The 23,285-nt window shown below is 45.6% G+C and overlaps 3 protein-coding genes across 3 annotated transcripts; 2 read left to right on the plus strand and 1 right to left on the minus strand.

Annotated features, from left to right (window-relative positions):
• The first annotated feature begins 345 nt into the window (after positions 1-345).
• On the plus strand, positions 346-13,541 carry LPCAT3 (lysophosphatidylcholine acyltransferase 3). The gene is made up of 13 exons (XM_032207117.1): positions 346-454; positions 7,464-7,571; positions 7,696-7,802; positions 7,956-8,049; positions 8,153-8,190; positions 9,220-9,398; positions 9,806-9,914; positions 10,782-10,868; positions 11,243-11,409; positions 11,788-11,935; positions 12,660-12,818; positions 12,919-13,045; positions 13,190-13,541. Exons 1-12 carry the CDS (start codon positions 346-348, stop codon positions 13,033-13,035), a joined length of 1,422 nt encoding a protein of 473 aa, XP_032063008.1. The 3' UTR covers positions 13,036-13,045; positions 13,190-13,541.
• Positions 13,542-13,706: 165 nt separating this feature from the next.
• Positions 13,707-16,136, minus strand: EMG1 (EMG1 N1-specific pseudouridine methyltransferase). Its single transcript, XM_032207129.1, has 6 exons — positions 16,004-16,136; positions 15,819-15,920; positions 15,154-15,295; positions 14,704-14,762; positions 14,401-14,550; positions 13,707-14,034 (listed from the first exon to the last, which is right to left on the minus strand). The coding sequence occupies exons 1-6, from the start codon at positions 16,124-16,126 to the stop codon at positions 13,921-13,923; spliced, it is 690 nt and encodes a 229-aa protein (XP_032063020.1). The 5' UTR covers positions 16,127-16,136; the 3' UTR covers positions 13,707-13,920.
• Positions 16,137-16,230: 94 nt separating this feature from the next.
• PHB2 (prohibitin 2) lies at positions 16,231-22,599 on the plus strand. Its single transcript, XM_032206667.1, has 10 exons — positions 16,231-16,390; positions 16,473-16,557; positions 16,663-16,742; positions 16,846-17,030; positions 18,711-18,840; positions 19,318-19,421; positions 19,856-19,933; positions 20,932-21,008; positions 21,245-21,250; positions 22,023-22,599. Exons 1-10 carry the CDS (start codon positions 16,264-16,266, stop codon positions 22,054-22,056), a joined length of 906 nt encoding a protein of 301 aa, XP_032062558.1. The 5' UTR covers positions 16,231-16,263; the 3' UTR covers positions 22,057-22,599.
• The last annotated feature ends 686 nt before the right edge of the window (positions 22,600-23,285 follow it).

The following is a 23,285-nucleotide window of genomic DNA, read 5'->3' on the forward strand; positions in this document are numbered from 1 at the left end:
CTCTCCTGTCCCGTCGCAGCCAATGGGGAGCCGCGCCCCGCCCCTCCTGCCCCGCCCCCCGCGGGCCGGGCCCCGCCCCCTCACCCTCACCGCCCAATCCTCGCCCGGCGCGGGGACATCCCCGCGGCGCCTCCCCCCCGCGGGGTAACCTTTGCCTTAGTGAGCGCGGCGCCCCGCCCCTCCTCCAGGGGCCGGCCAATCGCCGCGCGCCGCGGGGGCGTGGCCGCGCGGGGCGCAGCCAATGGGCGGCGAGCGGCAGCCGGGAGCGGTGTGCGGGGGCCGCGGGGCCGCGGCTGCCGGGTTCCAGGCGCGAGCGGCCGGCGGGGCGGCCGGCGGGGCGGCAACATGGCGGCCGCGGGGTCGGGCTCGGGCTCGGGCTCCGGCCTGGCCCAGCTGGCGGAGGCCCTGGGCTCGTCGGAGCAGGCGCTGCGCCTCATCCTCTCCATCCTCATGGGTGAGGGCGGCCTGCGGGGGGCGGCGGGGCCGGCAGCGGGGGGCTGGGGGTCTTGGGGGGGTCCTGGGGCGGCGTTGGGGTTGGTGGGGAGGGCGTTAGGGCTGCTGGAACGGCCCCTCGGGGGGGGTGTGGGTGCCTCTCTGGGGGTGCCGCGGGAAGGGCTGCAGGAAAAGGGTGATTAACGGGGTAGGCAGCCAGGGGGAGGGCAGGGAGGGCTCTGCTCCGAGCCTGAAGGCTGTCCGTGAGCCTATGGGCTGTCTAAATGAAGTGTTTTGGGCTAACGAAAAGTGCACGTTCTGAAGGAAAAGTCATTCCGCTTCATAGCCGTGGTCTGGAGCACGCTCGTCTAGGCTTTAATTTAATTAACTGTGTAAATGAACTGTAACGTTCTTCACATCGACGGTAGGTACAACAGACTGAACTCAACTCAGGCTTTAGTTAAACCATCTTTTTTTTTTTTTTTTTTTAAATAAAGTAAAGGAAACGCATATAGGACATGCATCTAGGTCAGCGTGAGTTAATGTAGCAGCTCTCCACATCTGTCTCTGGCACTTTAATTACGAGCTGATTCAGTTTACTTGCCTGGCAGAAACCTAAACCAGAAAAAGCAGATGGGTTACTACCAGGCTAGCCAACCAAACAAGGGACTAGTCTAACGAGAACAGATGCAGAAAAGGTGTTGGGAAGTGTGTGTGTGTATATTCAGACACACACTGTAGACACACGTTTGTAGCAGGTGCCCTGAACGTGTTCTCAGTTTCTTCTCCCTTTTGGAAGCAGTTAGCTGGAATGTGACATCAGGGGGCTCTGTTTTCTGCTTGGTGTCCTGTGGGTAAACAAAATCTCTCACTGCTTTGAAACGAACAGCAGTAATTACCATCTTAATGGTAAGAAGAGATGCCCACTGCAGTCAGTAGATTGAGCCCAAGATTTGTGGGCATCCCTGGAAGCGTTCCATGCACAGTTGCATCAAGTCTCAGTGAGTCCTTATCATTTGCATTAAAAGTCTTGGGATCGGGAGCTGGGAGCACACTCGCATCTCTTTTTCCCTGCGTACCCAAAACGTTTACCAAACAAGAGGCTGGAGTTGCATGTTTCCCTCTCCTTTCTCCCTGCCTCAGTGTCTCATAATTGCATTCAGGAGAAGACATAACTTCAGACAGAAGGCTTACGGGCATGCAAAACAGCCTAGCCCATGGTTTTGTACTCATGCAATTCAGGTAGGCAGCCAGGCAGAGAGGACCGGCTCCAGCTTTCCCACTTAATGGGTAGGTAGTAAAGCATTACACTATTATACTCAGAGTGCCAAGCACCACTCTAGAGCAACGTGAGAGTGAGAAGAGTTCCTGAACCTGTCACGAGCCTTTCTTTTAATGCCAATTTCATTGCAGCTTAGCTTACAGCCCTTTTATTGTGACTTATGGTTTTAAGCCTCTCAGTAATGAAACTGGCACTGATGACCACTTCATAGGAGGGGTCATGCATTTGAAATGCATTTCAAGAAGCTGGAAATTGTGTTAGAACAGGCAAAGCTCTGCTTTTTCTGGACTTCCTCCATTTCAGGTGTGTTCACAGATTCAGGAAGAAAGTTATTTTTATTGCCTGCAACTAATACTTTGCAGATTTGCAAAGGACTTTGCAACTTCTTACTTTAATTTCCAGAGAATGCTGAATTATCATTGAAAAAATATTCTGCATGGACTCTCTTGATTCACAGTAAGAGTGTTCAGTTAGGTGTGATCTGAAATAGCCAAAAGATGTCATTTAAAACTGTTAAAAATCTATACCTATTGAGGAAAAAATTAAAAAAATAAATAATAAAGACAGGACAGAATGAGAAGGGGGAAGGAAGAGCAAAAGAGAACAAAAATTTGGGTAGCCCTACAGGGCAGGACACTTTCTCAGTAGGGAAATAGAGATTGTAACAGCATGGTGCTGAGTAAACTATGGGGATTTTAGTCAAAGCACCATATTTAAATCAGAGGCACCTTTTTTACATCATACACCTTTGAAACAAAGACTAAAACTAGAATGGGGTCTGTTATTTAGGCTGTACAGGATTAAAAACAAATTTCAGATTTAGAGTATAAAAACTGTATTTAAAAAAAAAAAAAAAAAAAGTACAGTCCCAAAGAATTAAAGGTGCAGGTCTGGCCGTACAACCACACAGCATCTTGCAAGCTACCTGGCACGTTCTGCTGCCTCCTATGGAGGGGGGCCAACACACTGTTTGCAATCCCGAACCAGAACTGACCTGCTGATCAACCCAGACCTGCCAAGAACAGCGCTGGGGAAAGGTTTCCTAATCTACACACATAGCAGTGACCTGCAGAAATGAAGATTTTTTTTTTTCTACAGGTGCCAGAAATTAGCAGCTTTGCTTGCAACTGGGTCTGATCTCCTCATCTTCCACCTCACCAATTTTTGACATCCTCTGCTTCCACCTGCTCTCTGCATTTTGAAGATTTTTAGGCGTGCTGAAATTTCTGTGGGTCATTTGTAATTGATATAACTTATCCCAAATCAAGTCCCCAGCTGGTCAACCAAACAAGAACCTTATTGAAGGGGAAGCAAACAGCTAGTTTCAACATGTACAAGCCAGCACCGTCCCACCATGGGTGCTAAAAGGTACTCTGTGAGACTGTACCCTTGTGCTGCCTTTTCAGTTCAGTTTCACTTTAAAGGAATCCCATTCACATAATTAGAGGTGGTTCTGCTGTGTACACACTAAACCACCACGAGTGGATGTCAAAAGTATGCTCCAGTGCTGAATTAAACTACTCATGAAAATGCACTCGTTGTTAAGCAAGATGTGTGATTTTTGCAGTATTATAGACAGAAAAAAGAGAACACCTCTGAAGTCAAAATACTAGGGAAGGCTTACATTTGGACATGCCTTTTTTCCGTGTTGTCCCCTTCATTTTCTTATAAGAGTACTAAAACTAAAAGGAAGACAATTCATCTGGTAGATTTTAATTAAGTGGAGTTAACTGATCAGCAAAGGGGAAAAAGTGGAGGGAAAAAAAAAAAAGTATCATCTAAAGTCTTGAAGATGAAATGGAGTTAGGACTTACCTTATAGAAAAAGGGAAATAAAAGGAACAGGAAAAAAAATGTTTCTGGTTTTCTTATTGGCAGCTTTATTTCTGGAAAAAAAAAGACAGGCATCTTAATCACATATTCTACAACACAACAAACTTAACGATGCTGTTCTTGCTTACAATTAGTCCTCCCTCTTGATGGTTTACTTTGTTTGCTCAATTGTATTTGTAGATAACCTGGATGTTGTGCAGCAATCCATTACTTTCCCAAATGCCTGTGGCAAAGAAACTGCCAGCTCCAGGGTTCTCTTAACCATAGATTGTCCTCTTGTTCCTTTTATTTTTAATAAAAAGAAAGCGAGGAAGAAAAGAGGAGTTTATCATCAAAGGCATGTCTTGGCTAACTTGTCACACTTGCATCAATTGCTAATTCTCTGCTATAAAAAGCCTATCTGGAGGCAAAAATCGGCTCTGTGTGCAGGCAGCTTTTCAACCTCATGTTGCACAGAAAAGGAGAACTACCTTGGACCAGAAGGTCACCTTCTGTTTTCTCCAGGAGTGTGTTCCAGCTGGTTTCCTGCCTCAGTCATCTCTGCCCAAAAAAAGCTGTGAACAATGAATTTGGCAGACTGGGAGCTGGTACTCGGGATCTCTCGAGAGCAAGGAGCAGGGATTCTGTTCCTGTTGTTTCTGAAGGGTGAAAGAAAAGCTGCGTGGCGTCCTGACTGACATATCTGACAGCAAGCTTTCCACATGGCAGCGGCAGCTTCAAAAACAGCTTTCTGGCTTTTCCTGTGCTAATTCATGCTCTTTGAAGGATGCTGTGGTGGGGAGGGAATACTGCCATTGTATCAGTGAGAATAGCTAATTATTTAGTGGCTGGTTTGGGAGTGCTCCGAAATACACAGACCGCAGTGGAGTGTCCATTGATGCTCAGTACCCACTGCCACGTGTGAGTTAAAGTTTGTAGCTGCAGCGTGGAACTGGTGCTGTTGTAAAACCGAGAAAATGATCTACGTGCAGCAAAGCTGCAAAGTCCAGAGTACCAGCAGGCTGCTGGTTATCAGAAGAATGTGGGCTGACCTGGTGACTTTTGACCTGGAACAGCACCCATGTAGCCCAAGACTGAGCTTTAAGTGTGTAGCTTTCTTAAAACCTATCTCCTGTGCATATCAGGAGCTCTCCGTTTCCAAGGGCCTGTAATTTTGTTTTTTTTTTTCTTCGAAACAACATTACTCAAACCATGATATGATTTCCTATGTGGAGTTAAAGAGAGGTAGGCGTGACAAGTGAGATAGTCTGTGTTTTGCTTGTTCTAAATAATAGGAACACTAGTTGAGGATGAGGAAAAAGTGGATAACATTTCTGGCTTTTAGAAACTGGAGGTACCTTACGGTGTTTAATTCTGTCTATAGAAATGGGTGGAGCCCCACAAAACACTTTTTTCTAATGAAAATTGAGCATTTAGCCAGGTTGCACTGATTTTAGAGAGAAAACATTTAAAACCATGTGTCAGCAAACAGCCATAAATTGTACTTTGTCTGTATTTCTGATGTGATTTTTCTCCCTCTTTGCTCAAAAGGGGAAAACGTTTTTCCACTGTAAACTTCAGTATTTTAACTTTCAATCTAAAGCAATGGTACCACTTCTTAATTATTTTCTTTTAACCACTTTCCATTGTACAAAGCTGTGGGCAGTTTTTAGTATATTTATTAGACTTCAACCAGTATCTGTCCCAGGAAGATTGAAATGAGGAAGAAGACTCTCTACCTATGTGCTTCTGAGTATGAGGCTGATAGGCAATACCTTATCTTTTTTTAATCATGCAAATTGTTGTAGTTGCTTGAATTACTCTTGCATCCCAGAGAGCCTACGTGATCAACTCTTTGATGATTACCTCTGTCCTCCTCAGCTGGCATTCAGGGATCGTGGAGGAGCGTGCCTCCGACTAGTGCTGAAGGGTGAATGCCGTGGTGGAGGGGAGTAAGGGCTGGAGCGGGACAAAAATAGCTGGTCACCCTGGGACATGGCAATAAGGGGTGAAAGAGGTGAGAAAAGAAACACGTACTAAGAGCAGGAGTCTAGAGAGGCGGGGAAATGGGGAAAAAAATACAAGAAGGGAAAAGGAAGCTCTGGGTAAGGCATGGGAAATTGGAGCTGTTTGTGCAGAAGGGAAGAGCAAGACTGAATGAGCATCCAGGAGCAAGGTTGCCAGGGTCTGTGGGCAAAGAGTTGTGGAATGTGGAGGCTGGACAGTCATTCAGCCCGATAAAGAGTCTGCAGAGTGGAAACTGGTGCAGGACACAAAAGGAGGAAGGAACAGAAACAAGGAGGAAAGGAGGACCGAAAGAGAGACGGCAAGAGGCTGAGGAAATGGGGAAAAGCAGTTTCATTTCAGGAAGAAACAGGTATACATTTGGGCTCGGTAGGGCACGCTGCCCTCTAGGATCTAGAAGGGAGCCCAAAAGTCCCAAACGCTGTAATTCCCTCCCAGTGGATTTGGGGCAGAAGGGAAGGACCATAAAACATCTCTAGTTCCCACCTGCCAGCCCATTAGCACTGACAGGCTGCAATACATACACTTGACATAGCATGACAGAGTTTCTCTTTTCCTCTTATAGTAATGACTAGTTGTGGCCTTGCCTATTGGAAAGCTTCCATCCATCAAATGCTGCTCAGCAAAGCCTGCATTTCATCACCTTTTATTATTGCTGCATATAAAGCAGGACTACCTACTGCTACTATTACCCCATTAGTTCAGGTAGCAGACAGCTGCCCATGGTTACACACTTCAGCTGGGCTAATAAGCAGTGTGGGTGCCACTATTGTGCAAAGTCACTCCTTTTATTTTTTTTGGCAGGATGGATTTTATTTTGTTGAACACAAGCTTGCAAAATAAAGCAATCCTGAGCCATGAAATGCCAGAATTAAGGTTGCTTCTGCTATTCCAATCCAGCTCCCTTATGCATACGCCTTTAAAAACAGCAATTGCATGGTTAGACTTCAGATACTCAGGAGATGGACAACACTTGCTGCATCAATACGTATGAAAACATAATGTACTTATTGTCTAATATGTGGCAATGTTTATTGCATGCTTTGTGAACCTCACCTAAACCCTTAAGATAACAGAATTTAATTTACTTATGGGATTCTGTGGGGCCCTTGTCGCCATCCTACCAGAGTGCTTCACAAATGTTTACTTCTCTCTGGAGCCACAGATGAATAATCCGTAGGCATTCCTAAACTGGGTCAGGATCTAACGTGCAGAAAATGCAAGGAAAACACCTCCTTCCACTTTGCTGTTTGCTATGAAATGCTTCTGATTTTTTCAAAGTGCTACATGCATAGTCCCAGTGGATTTTAGTTACAGCTTCGTGTGCCTAGTACTTAACAAATCAGATGCAAATCTGAAGTTGGAGAGTCAGAAAAAAAAATAGAATATAGTACTGGAAGTCACTTGGGGAACACTGGGATTAAAGTTACTCAGCTCATTGAGGGGAAGCAGGGGTTGAATTTTGCAGGACAGTGTGATGTTCTAAACTATAACATTTCCTTCCTTCTTCTTCCTTTTTCTTTTTTTTTTTTTTTCGATCTGTCTCTTTACCGTAGTCACTGTGAATTTGGAAATGAGTCAGAGTAGTCCACTGAAGTCTGATTCATGTGTTTTCAGCATTACCCATCCTCATGTATTCACTAATCCTGGAATTTCTTACGCTTCAACATCAACTGTGATATAATAATGTTCCTGTTGAAGTATTCTGTAAGAGTAAGTCATCTGGCATTTATCCCCTGAGAGGGAAATAAAGTATCAGGAATGTATACCGTGACCTTTATTGATGATGTATCTATGTAAAGTACATGTTCTTAATAACATGTTCAGCAAAATTATAATCTGGACCATTACAAACATCGCTGCTTGTCTACACAAACTTATAACTCTTCCTTCTTTTTCCCCCTTCTCCTCAGGGTATCCTTTTGCCTTGTTCCAGCGCTATTTCCTCTTCCAGAAGGAGACCTACCTCATTCATCTCTACAATGCGTTGACAGGACTCTCAATTGCGTACTTCAATTTTGGTAAGATGAGCTTGGGAAGAGAGAGCGACCTGTCCCAGGGCTGGCTGCAGTTTGGGAGGACTTGTAATGGGGAAACGTCATTCCTGCCTCATCCCTCTCACTCGCTTTCTCTCTCTCTTCACAGGGATGCAGTTCTTTCATTCCCTGCTGTGTGTTCTAATCCAGTTCCTCATCCTGAGGCTTATGGGCCGCACAATCACTGCTGTCTTCACCACGTTCCTCTTTCAGATGGTAAAATTTCCTTTCTTGCTGCATCAGTTTGTAGAGAAGAGCCTGCTGTTCAGTTTTGGGCTTCCCAGTAGTGAATGTGGGCGGAAAAATGGGGACAGATCAAAAACAGCTGGAGGAATTAGTTTAAGTAACACAAACAATGGTTTCTTTCAGACATACCTTATGGCTGGATATTACTTCACAGCCACAGAGCATTACGACATCAAGTGGACAATGCCACACTGTGTCTTGACTCTCAAATTGATCGGTGAGTTGGTACCTCCGTCCTATCTTTTAGACTGTGCAAGCCATGGCTCAGGTAAAAGAGGGCTGCTTGCTCAGGTCTTCAAATGGTTGTTTCTCACCTCCAGGTCTGGCCATCGATTACTATGATGGAGGAAAAGACCTGGTGAGTAAAACACCATTTCTCCTTCACTCCTTCCTTCTTCTTTGCTGTTCCAATGGTGTAGAGGTCAGAAAATCAGGTTTAAAGGTTATTAGTTATTAAGCTGCATCCATTGTTTGGTAAAAGCCATAGCTGAGAGGGAGAGCATCTGTGAGTATCTGAGGGCACTGAATTCCAGAGTGGAAAGAGACAATTTGGAACAGAGGGAGTAGTGATTACAGATGGACAAAAATTGCTTCAGCACTGAATTGTGTCAGAATATTATTCTGCCCCCTTCCAAATTCCCCACCATCGCCTCCTTCCATATCCCTTGCTTTAGATCCCTGATCCCTAGTGCTCTGTCTTGTGGGTAGTATTCCTTTAACTTGCAGAGCATCAGCAGTAGATTTCAGTTTCCATCTTCCTTTCGTCTAGTCATATCACATCCTTGTGGATGGTTACTCTTTACCATGTGTTAGGACCCTATTACTAGGGCAGATGAAACGGTGAGAGAAGTCACACAGCACAAGGTGTGGGAAAGGACAGAACACTTGCTACAGTTTCTCAGTGCTACTTCAAGTATTTGTGCTCCCCACCTTCTGTTTGGAGCCTGACCCAGTGTTCAGCATCCATGCAGTCACTGCATCTGAAAATCTCCTAAGCTGAAGTTTCAAATAGTTAATGGCAATGAATTCTTGCATCAAGAGGTAGGAACTGTAGGACAGTAAGGTCTTGGTACGTGACATTTCAGTAAGGGACTAGAAAAGGGGTTTTACAGTGTTTTTACTATGTCTGCTGTGCAGGTGGGGATGCATGTTAATAGATCTTTCCCTTGTTTTGAGCTTTTAGGGGAATAAAGATGTGTGCAACTGGTCTCAACTATTGGATCTTGGTAATTAGAGGGGGCTGAGAGTAGAGAGGGGTGGGGAGGGGAATGAACAATGAAGTACAAAGCCATATACATGGGAAATAAGAATTTAGGCTGAGAACGTAACATCCAGAGGTAGTATGAGATCCCCTAGGATGATGTTAATGCCACTCACTTTGGTGCAGGAGTTCCTGACCCCTGAGCAGCGGCGATTTGCTGTCCGGGGAGTTCCTACCTTGTTGGAAGTCTCAGGATTCTCCTATTTCTATGGTGCCTTCATGGTGGGACCTCAGTTCTCCATGACAGACTATCAGAAACTGGCAAGGGGTGAGATGACTGACGTTCAAGGCCAGAGACCCAATAGGTAATGAGAGCCACTTAGTCCCTCGCTTTCCTAAGATCCCAGAACGCTGAATCCCCCATGCGCTCCCTGCAGCAGAGTGCCTTCTTATCTGGACTGAAGTACTGTGACCAAAACTGATTTATAAGAGAATGCAGTCGTTCAAAAGTTGCTCATAAACTCTGCATAATGTCCTAGCGTTGTTCCAGCATGTATGTCAACAACCATTTGACATGTTTAGTACAGACTCAGTCCTGACCTGGCAATATTAGCATCCCATCTTTCAGATGGAGGCACCTGCTGCAGTGGAATACGGTGACTCCCTATCACTATCTCCCCAAGCTCCTCATCTCCACTTCTGTTGTTCAAATTATGAGTTTGAAGGTCTCTTTCCAGGGCTTTTCTTTGACCTTCATATTTTTCTTTCTCAGTTTTGTACCTGCTCTCAAGCGCCTCAGTTTGGGTCTCTTCTTTCTAGTGACCTATACTTTGTCAAGCCCGTACATCTCTGATGAATACCTCATCTCAGATGATTACATGGTATGTATATATTTGACAGTTCTGGCATGTGGAAGATTCTACTTCTTGCGAGGGCACTAGATGTACAAAAGTAGAGGAAGGATTTTTTTTTTTAGGTTTGCTTCAATTTAAAAAGGAGATAAGCCAGCAGCTAGTGCTATGCCTTCCCACAACTGATTTGGCTTTGCTGCCTGTCCTATAAATTCAATTTGATGCAGAACAGGAGTGTGTCATGATGAACTGAACCAAATGAAAACTTTTACAAATAGAAAATTCATCTTAGATGTTACAGTTGTTTTTGGAATCATAACATACATATTTTGTCACTTTTTAATAACCATCTGTTTAACAATTACATGCAAAGAACTCTGGCAGAGTAACTTGCAAGGCATTTTAAAAATTGAAGGTGGAGATTCATCTTGTAGACTTGGTAATGCGAGCTACCCTCGAGCACAGATCAGCTTTAAACGAACAACTAGATTTGTTTTTCTCAACAGTGTTATTTTGCAGCAGCACATTCTGCAGATTGACATATTTGAATTAGAAACTTACCAAAATCTTTGAGGTTCTTTGAAAACTAACAAGCAATTCCTGCCTGCAGATTATCTGTTTTCTATGTCAGTGTGAATAAATGAGGGTATCAATGCCAGCAATGATTATGCTAATCCCGGAGTATTCCTGAAGTATTTATTTCAGTACAGCCAAATACTATCAAAGAAAATAAAATCGTATATGAATCCACACAATCCAGTAGCCTGGCAGTCCAGTCATTATAGTAGTCTCAACATATAGATCAGGTTAAAATGAAAAACAGTGTTGAGATCTCATCTACCCTGTCTCATTATAGCCGGTAAACTCACTTACTTTGTTTCACTCTTATCCCTGCAGGAGAAGCCTTTCTGGTTCCGTTGTGGCTACATATTGATCTGGGGAAAAATTATACTCTACAAATATGTAACCTGCTGGCTTGTTACGGTGAGTCAAGTCTTTCCAGAAATAAGACAAACGAACAGATGCAGTGTCTTTGCAGCCTACATGGTGTGGTCTTGGAATGGAAGTAGTCCAAATATCTAGAGATGAGTGCAGATCACAGAATGGTTTTGGTTGGAAGGGACATTTAAATATCTAGTTCCAAAGCCCCTGCAATGCACGGGGACATCTTTCACTAGATCAAGTTGCTCACATCAGTGTAGTTGCTGTAAGTTAGCAACTTACAGCAGGCATCAGGCTTTTAATCCATTTTCTCCATCTGCAGTGGCACTCTCCACTGAGCACAGAGTCAGAACTTCCCCCCCCCCCCCAAAAAAAAATATTTTTTCCTCATCTTTCTTCTGTGTCTTTTTTTGTAGGAGGGTGTCTGCATCCTTGTGGGCCTGGGGTACAATGGCAAGGACCAGAACGGAAAGCCTATGTGGGATGCCTGTGCCAACATGAAGGTCTGGCTGTATGAGACAACACCTTTGTTCACAGGGACCATTGCTTCTTTCAACATCAACACCAACGCTTGGGTGGCCCGGTGAGCAGGAGAAACTTGTGTCAGTCACGTCTGTGTCCAGAGAACCAAGGTCCTAGGCTGAGAAGGGAGTGCTAGATGCTGTTTTTCAGTTCTTACACTATGCCTTCCACATTTTGCTACTGGCTGCTGTCCTGTTTGAAACAGGCTACTGTGTTGGATCGATTTTTTTGATCCAATCTAAAAGGGCAGTTCCTTAACACAGGCAAGAAGTTGAAGATGGTAGAAGCAGGAGGGCAGAGTGTAGAATGGAACTACAGGGAGACCACAGGGATATATGCAAAGGTGTATGGGCCCCTGGGCCTTGCATCTCTGACACGGTGAGGGAAGGGCAGACAATAAACCAGCAGCACTCTCTTGTTTGTTTCTTCTCTGCTCTAGCTACATCTTCAAGCGTCTGAAGTTCCTGGGGAACAAACTGCTGTCACAGGCACTGGCCCTGTTCTTCCTGGCCATTTGGCATGGGCTGCACTCTGGCTACCTGGTGTGCTTCCAAATGGAGCTGCTCATAGTCATCGTCGAAAGACAGGTGCGCTTTGTCAGACCTACCAGAAGGGGGTCACCTGCGTTAGCCTTTTCCCTCGAGTCTGGAAACTACCCCACTGAAGGCTTTAATGTCTGCTCACTTTGGAATTGGTGTTCACAAGCAGTACTGTTCTGCTCTTGAGGGATCAGTAGGTCGCTGGCTTCTGTACGGGCAAGTTGTAAGTCTCCTGTCAGCTTCTACGGTAAAAGTGGAGAACTTGGCATATGAGTAGAGGGCAACGGCAGTGCTTGGCAGCTGGGAAGGTTGGAAGACAAGCACACGAGCCAAATACCTCCAGTAGATCTCCCGCTAGTGAGAGAACGATATTCTATATTTAAATCCTTTTCATAGAATATCCAAGTTGGAAGGGACCCGCAAGGATCATGGAGTCTAACTCCGGGGTCCCCAAACGACCACCCAATAAAATCATGGGTCCGAGAGCACTGTGCAAATGCTCCTTGAGCTCCGTCAGGCTCAGTACCGTGACTGCTTCCCCAGGGAGCCTGTTCCAGTGCCCAGTCACCCTCTCTGAAGAACCTTTTCTTGATATCCAGGCTTTTTTCTGATTAAAGCTTGAAGCAGGTTACTACTTAATTACTTTTTTAGACTGACTGTTCACTAAGATTAATTTAACACAGCTAGGTGGATGCTTTGGCTGCAGAGCACACATACACCCATAGGACATCCAACCGAGAAAAAGCTTTCTTTTTTTCTCCTTTTAAATTAGGTCATCAACCTCGTTCGGGACAGCCCTCCCTTAAGCACTTTGGCCTCCATCACTGCCTTGCAGCCTATTTTCTACGTGCTACAACAGGCTAACCACTGGATGTTTATGGGTTACTCTCTGGTGCCATTTTGCCTTTTTACGTGGGACAAATGGATGAAGGTATTTACTAGCCATAAACAGACAATCCACGCAACCAACCCGTTTTCCTTGCTTTTCTTATTCTGCTTGCTGATTCTCAACCGTGCCTCTCTCTTTACAGGTGTACAGGTCTATTTATTTCCTTGGCCACGTGTTGTTCTTCACCTTATTATTGGTGTTGCCTTATATTCGCAAGTTAATTGTGCCACGAAAAGAAAAGCTAAAAAAAGCAGAGTAACAGCCAAAAGGTAAGGCTATCCTATGTTTAGGGACATGTGGTAGGAATCCCACACTTAGACTAGGAGGTGAAGTGGTGCAGCAGTGTTACAGCCCCAGGTGAAAGGGGAATGTAAGAACAAATGAAACAACTCTAATAGCTTTTTCTCTTTCAGATTGTACCACCTGTGCATTTGTAGGAGTTAATTTAACACTCCAGAAGCAAAGCATCACCTGCCAAGTTTGCTGTGTTGAAGTATAACTTTTTTCAACGCGAGGAGGGGGAAAGAGAAAGCACAGGGTCAGAGACCCAAAAGGAGGGGATTGGAGTCGGTCTCGTTCCAGAACCTCCACCTTCTGTATGTTGCCTTATCTCTCTGCCGCCCTCCAGTGGACACTCTTGTCTCCCTGCTGATTTCAGATGATTGTAAGACACTCAGCGCAGGCACTATATTGGAATGGAGCCACCTTCTGACTTTTCTACGTTTGTCATCCAAGATAAAAGTTGCTCCTGTTCTTTTTTTTTTTTCAAATCCGCTTCAGCTCCTTTCCTCTTGGGTACATCAGTGCGGGAGTTAAAAACTGTCATGTGCTGCAGAGCAAGAGCTGCAGGTCCATCAGGAATTTGGGCTGGGCCCCTGCTGTAGGCAAATCCAGCCTATTTATGAAACATGAAGTACAGTACACAAACACTCTTATCAAAAGTTACCTTTAATAGGGAGGAAAAAGGGTTGCTAGGGCAGTCAATTTAAAGTCACGTTGTTCCAGAAGCTGCAAGGACAAAATTGAAGCCTTTTCCCTTCCCGGACTCCGAAGTTGCACCAGGCCCACACAGAAGTAAAAAAGCCTCTCCAAAATCTGGAGTCACTGTAGAGTAGTCCACCATGACAGCAGACGAGGCAGAAGCTCATACCACTCCCCAGACTTCCTCAAAGGCAGTAGTAATTTTAGCACATGTCAAGGCAGCAGAGAGAGGATAGTTGCTGATAGAAATCATTTTTTCTGTATAGTCAACATTGACCTGGGAGAAAACAGGAAAGTACATATTTATCTGCATATCAAACCATATCTTATCACTTAGTCCCATCTACTTCCATTGCTCAGAGAGGCACACCATTACTCCTACATGCCTGTGCTTCATCCAAGACTTGACATAGCCACAGCAAAGCACAGCAGGACAACTACTTGCCCTCACTATTTCCCCTCTCTCCAGAGGTAGGAAGGTCACAAGTGTTAAAAGACAATTTCTTGCCAGGCTTACGAAAAGGGGCTGGGTGAGGGAAAAATGCCCAAACAGAAGATAAGGTAGGAAAAACGCTCAGAGTAACACTGGAATCTATTGTAGCAAAGATTTTTCCAACCCCAGGTAAAGAATACATGTACGTACCGAACCATGGGCAAAAGCTCCCACAACAATAGTTACTGGCTCCGCTGCAGGAACCAGTTCACGCAGGTCTGTCACCTTTGGAACTGAAAAAGAGGTGCCTATCTTCATACAGCCCACAGGGAGATGGTCATTGATGGGATTTTTAATCACCTCGAGAAGACAGAAAAGTTCATGAGTGCAGGGTAAGTTACGTGACAGGGACTCTAAGTTCACTGTATAAACAATGCACTTACAGCACGTGCATTACTAGCTGCAAAGAAGGAACACTGCACCATTACCTATAACCAGTCAAGGAGTGTTTACCTTCAACAGCTTCTGAGGCCCATCAGCTGCTCGGACACTGAGCTTATGCAGCAACTGAACTGACGAGAGAAGAACATTAGTTAAGCAACCTGTTCTCTGGCTGGAACAATCCTATACTCTACCTAGTGATGACAGCTAGAGAAGTAGTTCCCCGCATCTTCTGAAGTAGCCCGATCCAAATTTTATTTTTATAAGATCCAAAAACACTGATCAGGGAGTTATTTTGCCAGTAAGTGCCATGCAGACAACTCCCAACTGTGTTAAAGAACGCGTATTTGAAATACGCATCTAGAAACTCACACAAAAAAGTGTTTTTCTTCCTCTTCTCTCACTTTTCTATTTTTCATGTTGCTTTTTTTTTTTTTTTTTTTTTACTCTTCACATTGTTTTTTCCATTCCTATCACCTTCCTGTGTTATTTCATGATGGCTAGAAAGCCTGAATCACTTACCCATTAGACCACAGAACCGATCAAAAGTTCTTGGGATCCTGGTCTGCGGGTTGACCTCGATCAAGACATTCTTCTGCGTATGGATGTAAACCTGCAGAAGACCGGCCCGATTCAGGGGGCTATCCATGAGCATCAGGAGACTCTGAAAAACAATTATATATATATATATATCACAGAATCACAGAATTTCTAGGTTGGAAGAGACCTCAAGATCATCGAGTCCAACCTCTGACCTAACGCTAGCAGTCCCCACTAAACCATATCCCTAAGCTCTACATCTAAACGTCTTTTGAAGACTTCCAGGGATGGTGACTCCACCACTTCCCTGGGCAGCCTGTTCCAATGTCTAACAAAACATACATATATAAAAAGGGTAGTAGTTGAATTAGAGAAAGGGGAAGAAAGGAAGATTGGAAAAGTTAAGGTTTAGAACATGTGAATGTAGAAGTAATGCTGAGGCAAGGAATACCATACTTAACTATAGAAATTGCTACTGTAAGAAGATAAATCTAGACACAAACTTAGAGGAGTTATTAGACATTAGCACAGTGAGCAAGGCCAAATTCACCCCCACAAGCCCCCAGACCGCCCCCCAGCCTCCAGGGGCCGTCTCCCCCGACCACCCGCTGCACACAGCAGACCCCAGCCCCTCTCCCCCTCGGTACCTGGTGGGTGATGTCGGGCCGCACCCCCGCGGGGTCCCGGCCGCTCCTCAGCAGCATGGCCTTGTGCTTGTCGCAGTTGAGCAGCTCGAACGTCTTCCCCACCTGCGGGGAGGGGGGCAAAGCTCACACGGACACGCACCGGGCACCGCCGGCGCGGCGGGACGAGGCACGGCGCCCGCCCTCACCTTCACGGTCTCCAGGCTCGCCCCCTCCAGCACCACCAGCAGCCGCCGCTGCCCCGCCGCCCGCTTGGCCGCCGGCGGAGCCTCCTCGGCCGCCTCCCCTCGTGGCCCGCCGGCCGCCGCCATTTTGCGTCCCCGCCCCGCTCGCCCGCAGTCCCCGCCCCGGGGCTGCCGCCGCCAAGATGGCGGCCGGTTCCGGAGGCGGCCCCGGGCGGGAGGAGGGGAGCGGGGCGGCCCCTTCCGCTGTCCTTCCCGGCGCGGCCATGGCGCAGAACCTGAAGGACCTGGCGGGGCGGCTGCCGGCCGGGCCGCGCGGTGTCGGCACCGCCCTCAAGCTGCTGCTGGGCGCGGGCGCCCTGGCGTATGGCGTCCGCGAGTCCGTCTTCATCGGTGAGTGCGTGCCCGCCCGCTCCTCGGCCCCGCGCTGCCCGCCTGCCTCACTGACTGACCGAGTGACTCCTTCTCCCCGCAGTGGAAGGCGGGCAGCGGGCCATCTTCTTCAACCGCATCGGCGGCGTGCAGCAGGACACCATCCTGGCCGAGGGGCTGCACTTCAGGTAGGGCACGGCACCCTTCTTCCCCCTCCCCGCCCCCCCGGGACGCCCCGCACCGCACCGCGCCGGGCACGGCTCCGCCTGACGGGGCGCCCCTCGCCCCCTCAGGATCCCCTGGTTCCAGTACCCCATCATCTACGACATCCGAGCCCGGCCGCGCAAGATTTCCTCCCCCACCGGCTCCAAAGGTGAGAATGGCCCCACAGGGCGCACCACGAGGCCCTGGTGGCACCCATGTGCTGCAGGCTGGCACGCCAGCCCCGCTCACGTCTTTATCCATCTCCTCCTCAGACCTGCAGATGGTGAACATCTCCCTGCGCGTCCTCACCCGCCCCAACGCCGCGGAGCTGCCCAGCATGTACCAGCGCCTGGGCCTGGACTACGAGGAGCGAGTCCTGCCCTCCATCGTCAACGAGGTGCTCAAGAGCGTGGTCGCCAAGTTCAACGCCTCGCAGCTCATCACGCAGAGAGCTCAGGTGACTCTCCCCGAGCAGGCTTCTGCCCGCCTTGCAAAGGGGTATTTAAACCCTGCATGCTGGCAATGTTATAGCAGGATAAGGATAAATACATAAGTTTTGTAGTAAATGCATCCAAAACGGAAAGAACACAAAAACACTTACTGATTACAGTTCAATTCTGGTACAAACACTGAGGCTGTACCACCAGCCTCAGCAAAGAAAATCACATTCATGATATATAGCGTCTATATAGAAATATTCATGATATATAGCACTATATAACATAACACTGGGGGAGAAAGAGTTGACTTACATTGTGGAACGTGTGTGACAGTAAAATTGGCTTTAAGAAAAATTACCTGGTCCTTCATGAGTATCAGAAGAGCTACAGAGCAAATCAAACGCTTTGAAAGGATCTGAAGAGAGAAATGGATGAACAGTTAAAAGAGTTGTAAACATTAAGTGATAAATGCTACAGAAAAGCGAAAAATATTTCTGTTTAGAAAAACATGGAGGGCTATCTGGGGGAGACGGTGTTCAAAACTATAGAAATAATTAATTTCTAAAAGCCCATACCTGAAAGTTTATGTTCTGATAATTTGATTGCCAGAGATTCTGAGAATATCTGTCACCTATTCCAGATGAGGGAGAGAGAAATTGCTGATCTTCTTTTAAAAGGCTTTAGAAGAGATCCTACTTGAGACTGCTAAAGAGGATGAGTTGGCAGAAAGATGAAACAAAGCACCTCTTAACTTGTTTCAGATCCACAACAAAAAAAAAAGCAAAGAATAGATGAGTGTCTGGATTTTCTTGTGAGAATTCATCCTTAATTTCAGGGGTTTGTCCTCTGCCATGTGGTCTGCATTGAGGAAATTATTTAATTTTTTATGTCTTGTATAAGGAGAATTAGTGGAAAGGGACAATATAATAAGAAAAAAAACTGGTTGCAAATGATTTAGATATTGTGAAGTAAAGCAGAGAATAGGTATCTCTGAAAGTTCAGAACAAACTAAATCGAATTTCATTCTTTTCGTATTTCCAGCATTACTGTAAAGGGATATGTACGGAAGTAGTTGATAATCAGAAGAAAATGAAGTGACTTTACATGGTTACATGCTTGCAGTTCACTCAGTAAAGGGTTCTGTCATCATTTTAGAATTCTGCTTAGAAATAGCTGCAATAAAAATAAAAGCAAATACTAGACGGGTCAAAGGTGTGATACCATAGCAGTAACTTTTATTTAAATCATTATTTCGTGCAGGATTTATCAGCCTATCTGAAAATCTAAGGAGATAGTCAAATTCCAAACAAATTCAAGATGGAGAAGGAAATACTTATTGCCAGATCATGGATGAGAACATGGAACTACACAGCATAGGATGTGAAAACAAAAGAAAAAAAAACACTTTCAAGGTTTTTTTTCCCCAATATTAATTGTATAGTGTGGTTAAATGATAATTACAAATAAGCTGTGATTTGGCTTTGTAAGCATTATAGCTGTGAATGTGCAGAGTTATTGAGAGGTGACAGATTCACAGAACAGGCATTAATGTCCATGTTTCAAGCTTTGTTTTAGGGAATGTCTCTCAGGTGCGGTGTGAATGAACTGCGAAGAGCAGTTGTGCTTCAGTTTTATAGTGCACAGGAAGGGAGAAGCAGCCTGCGTGTGGTACTCTTTTTGCTATACTTGTGTTTCAGGTGTCTCTGCTCATTAGGCGAGAACTGACGGAGAGAGCCAAGGATTTCAGCCTCATCCTTGATGATGTGGCTATCACAGAGCTGAGTTTCAGTCGTGAATACACAGCGGCTGTGGAAGCTAAGCAAGTGGGTGAGTTCAATTTACCCCTGGAAAGAGTAGTTTGCTTTTGCCTTTGTATTGAGTTTTTAAACAAGGTAGCGAATTTGAGTTAGTATGTCACTGCTCTTGCATTGATACAGCTACAGCATTGCAAATCTCAGCTTGCTTAGTAATGGAGCCAACTAGGTTATTTCACAAGTATTATCAAAAAACCTTGGGCTGTAGCTCGTGGAATAGATCATTGGTGGGACTGTGTTCCCAGAGCTGTAGGATTCCTTTTCAGGGTGTGACTACCCTTTACTCTATGGGGATTATGTTTAGAGGGCCTGGTTGCTGTTGGTTTTACTTTTTTTTTTTTTTAAAAAAAGGGTGTGTGCATGTATATATCCCTAGAATGGGATCAGTTCTTTTGGAAGCATGAGCTCCCTAGGCCTCAGATACAGAACCCTCGTGGAGAGTTCAGGAGATGGGATCTGCTTTGAATGCTTTTGTCTGTTCCCTCTGTAGCCCAGCAGGAGGCACAGCGTGCACAGTTCCTGGTGGAGAAGGCGAAGCAGGAGCAGAAGCAGAAGATTGTTCAGGCTGAAGGGGAAGCTACAGCTGCTAAGATGATATCCTGCTCTGGGGTATTTTGTGGGATGTCTTGTGAGCTTGGCAATCCTGAGAATCTGTTGCATTGGGTTCATGTTTAGCAGACTGATGAGATGATAGCCTCAAATAGGTTGCTATTTGTTTTCTGTTGCTTGTTTTTCTCCTTGCAGTTGGTTGGAATGGTATTTGTCTGAGGTTACAGCTCAGAGCAGAGTAGACCCTGAGCCTTCACTCCCTGTTGTTAAGGTTTAACTTCTTTTGGCTGCATGTGGCCATAACCCTATTGTTCTTGATTTAGGAATGCAACAAAGTCCCTACCCAAGAGGCTCAAGTTACTGGAATAGCAACTGCAGTTTTTTCCTCTAAGATACTTGTTGATACAGCATAGGAGGAATTTACTGAATGCAGGGGGCTTCTCTTAGCGGGTTTTTCCTTAACTTTTGCTCTCCTGTACCTCGGTGAAGCTCTGAGCAGGAATCCCGGCTACATCAAGCTACGTAAGATACGAGCTGCTCAAAACATTTCAAAGACGGTAAGTGGTGGGGCACAGAATATCCATCTTCCTATTGCAGTCATTCTGCTGTGCTCCCTGTGCAGTGGCCTCATGGGCGAATTTAAGGTGAATGTGACCTGCCCTGTACTGATCTTTATTTCTGCCAAGCTCTTTTCTGTTCAGATAGAGCTAAAGACTTAGTTAGCAGTGATCAGCACTCATATATGGTGATAGGAGTTTGTGTTTTCCATATGACAAGGCCAAATCCAAATCAGATCCCATCACATGCACCCAGCTGCAGCCACCAAATGCTCCTGGTTTCCTGCACACTGAGAAAAGGGGACAGATAAGCATGGGATCAAAAGTCTGTCTGATAAGGAAACAGAATATGAGCACTTCCTTTAAAATGTCTGACAGTATAAGGAAAGGAAGTCAGGAGATGCAGTTGATACAACAGAAGGCAGGGATGCCATCAAAGGGACCTGGACATTTTGAGCATTGGGCCCATGTGAACCTAATGAGAACCTCTTCTCTGCGGAAGAGAAAGCTCCGGGGGGACCTCACTGAGAGCTTTCAGTACTTAAAGAGGACTTACAGAAAAGATGGAGAGCAACTCTTTGCTCAGTCAGATAATGATAAGACAAGGGGGAATGGTTCTAAACCAAAAGAGGGAAGGTTTAGATTAGAGGTTAGGAGGAAATTCTTCTCTCAGGGGGTGGTGAGGCACTGGAACAGCTTGCCCAGAGAGGCTGTGGATGCCCCATCCCTGGAGATGTTCAAGACCAGGTTGGACGAGGCCCTGAGCAACCTGATCTAGTGGGTGGCATCACTGCCCATGGCAGGGGGGTTGGAACCAGATGGTATTTGGGGTCCCTCCCAACCCAAGCCATTCTATAACATTATATTGTTGGTTTTGGGAACTAAGATCTTAAGTGCATACAAACAAGACTGCTGTGTGTAGAGGGAGTGAGAGATTCTTTTTTAATGCTATTTTTCCTTATGTATTTATACTCCTTTATACCACCTCTATTTTTCAGATTGCTGGTTCACAAAACCGCGTGTATCTCACAGCAGATAACTTGGTACTGAACCTGCAGGATGAGGGCTTTACCAGGTAAAGGGGACAGTTGTTGTGGGTGGATTTACCTGCACCTTACCTGTGAAGCTGCTCTTCCATCTGGAGCTCTCTCAGGATCTTTCCTCTGAGAGGAGCCTGATGCTAGAGGACAGACAAGGAGGCTGCAATCCTGCTTACTGCAGAAGTTAATTTTTTTCCACTCTAATTGATTTACTCTTCTTTTGTTTTTTCTTTCCTTGCCCCCTTGACCCTTACTGCATCTCCTGGCACAGAGGAAGGTAAGACACTGAACTTTGTCTTAATCCTTTTGCTAGTACTTGGAACAAGAGTGTTGATGTTTGCCTGGGTGTTGCTTGGGCCTTTCCATCTGTCAGGAGTTTATTCTATCTCTGTCTCGGTTCCCGTTTGTGATGTGAAGCTTGAAGCCTTTCCTTGCAGGGGCCACACAAACATCTACATCAAGTAGGAGATGCTCAGTAATCGGAGCTGTTTGTGTGGGGAAGGCAGGAGTAATATCCTGAGGAGTGTCCTCTGGTCTATCTTCCACGTACAGGGCAGTCTGCATTTACGGCAAAGAAGACTCAACAAAAGTAGTTAGATGTTTGTAGGAATTTGTGTTGATCTGGGGCAATGGTCTCTTGGAAAATGCTCTTGTTCTCTAAAAGCTTTCCAGTGCATGCTAGAAAAACTCATTCCCTGCTTTCAGAGCTGGACAGGGTTTGGTGGCTTTGGTCTAATCTGTCTGTGTTTACTGGGTAATGGAGTGCCAGCTGAGTTTATAGGATGTAGCTAAAAAGCTTAGAATGAAGAAAGGAAATCAGAGCTGTCTTCTTTTTTACTTCCCTGGGGCATCTCTGATCTTCCTTGCCCCTGTTTGGCCAGATTCTGTCTTATGTGTTCCAGCAGACCTAAGGGGATTTTGGAAAAAAAATGACTTTAAAGTTGTCCTTTTGGACAACTTGTTTGGGTGAGGCACCCCGTAGCCCCAAATCTGTAGTAAGGGTCTGACTTTGCACTTCCTGGACTGACTCACTTCTGTCTTCCTTTCAGTGACAGTCTCCTACTCAAACAAGGGAAGAAATGAAAGAACTGAAGCCTCCTAGAACCGTCGGTGCTGACCAGGAGAAGATAAGATACGAGTGAGGAGCTTTGAACTTCCTGCACTGGCATTGTTTGCCCTCACTTTGAAATTGTTAAACCAGTAACTAGATTTAGTTCCCATGCCCCAGCTCCATCTGTGGTGATCCAGTTGTGGGACTGGGCTCTACCACAAGGTACCTGTAATCCCTTCTTCACCTCGCTAGTTAAATCTGGGGAGGGGGCAGAGGGGGGTTACTGGTACTAACCCATGCAGATATAGTAATTCACCTCTAATTGTCATTAATCTGCGGATTTCTGTAGGGTAAAATTAGACCAGTTTTTTACTTTTTTTTTTGGCCAAGTGAGGGTGTTCTGCCATCAGCGTGAGACCTTCTTCTAGTAATATTGGTTTCTATTTCACTGTCAGTCCCACGACTGAATTCAGGATAATGTCATTCATTGGGTGCCTGTCACTGCTGGAATATCTGTCACTGTGTGCTCAGTGATTTTCTCAAACATTTATAAAAATTAAAAGCCTCAAAATTTATACTGTGTGCAAGTGTGCTTAGTTCCTGAAAAAGAGGTTATTTTCCATTAGGGGAAAATGGAGTAGAGCTCTTTGGTTGCAGGCACCTTACCAGCTCTTAGGCAGGTACATCACCTTGCAGGTTCACTGGCTGTTTCCACTGAATTACAAGCTACGTGGGCTAGAGCTCAAGGTATGTCTCATTTCTTCTCTTTTCTCCCCATTCACCCATCTGGTTTTGTGCTCCACATTGAGAGGAAAGAATGTGGTCCTAGGATCCCTGCACCAAAGCAGGGGAAAATTACAGCTAGGTTTCTCAAGTGCTCACTGTGGTCTGGTGTCAGGTGAGAGTGATAGATTATTCAGTTCCCTAAATGCCATTGACTTCATACACAGGGCCTAGATGTGTCTCAGACCAGAAGAAATTCTCCCACATTTCCAGGCATTCTGAGTCCTAGGTCACTTCGTGAATTTCATCTCAGACTTTCCTCTAAGTAGGGACTGAGCTCTTCCACTTATCAGCTCTAACCAGATTCTAGTCCAGGCCACCTCAACAGTCTTTGAGTATCAAATGCTCACAGATCAAGCAGTGCTTGTAAATAAAAGGTTCCCCAGCATGTCTGTTACCTAGTCCAGCTGCCACAAAAAAGTTCGGGTCTGACTTTTTGCAGATAAAGCCATAGCTTTATCCAAACTCAGCATTCTCC

The sequence above is a fragment of the Aythya fuligula genome, chromosome 1 (genome assembly GCF_009819795.1).
Source record: "Aythya fuligula isolate bAytFul2 chromosome 1, bAytFul2.pri, whole genome shotgun sequence".
NCBI lineage: Eukaryota > Metazoa > Chordata > Aves > Anseriformes > Anatidae > Aythya > Aythya fuligula.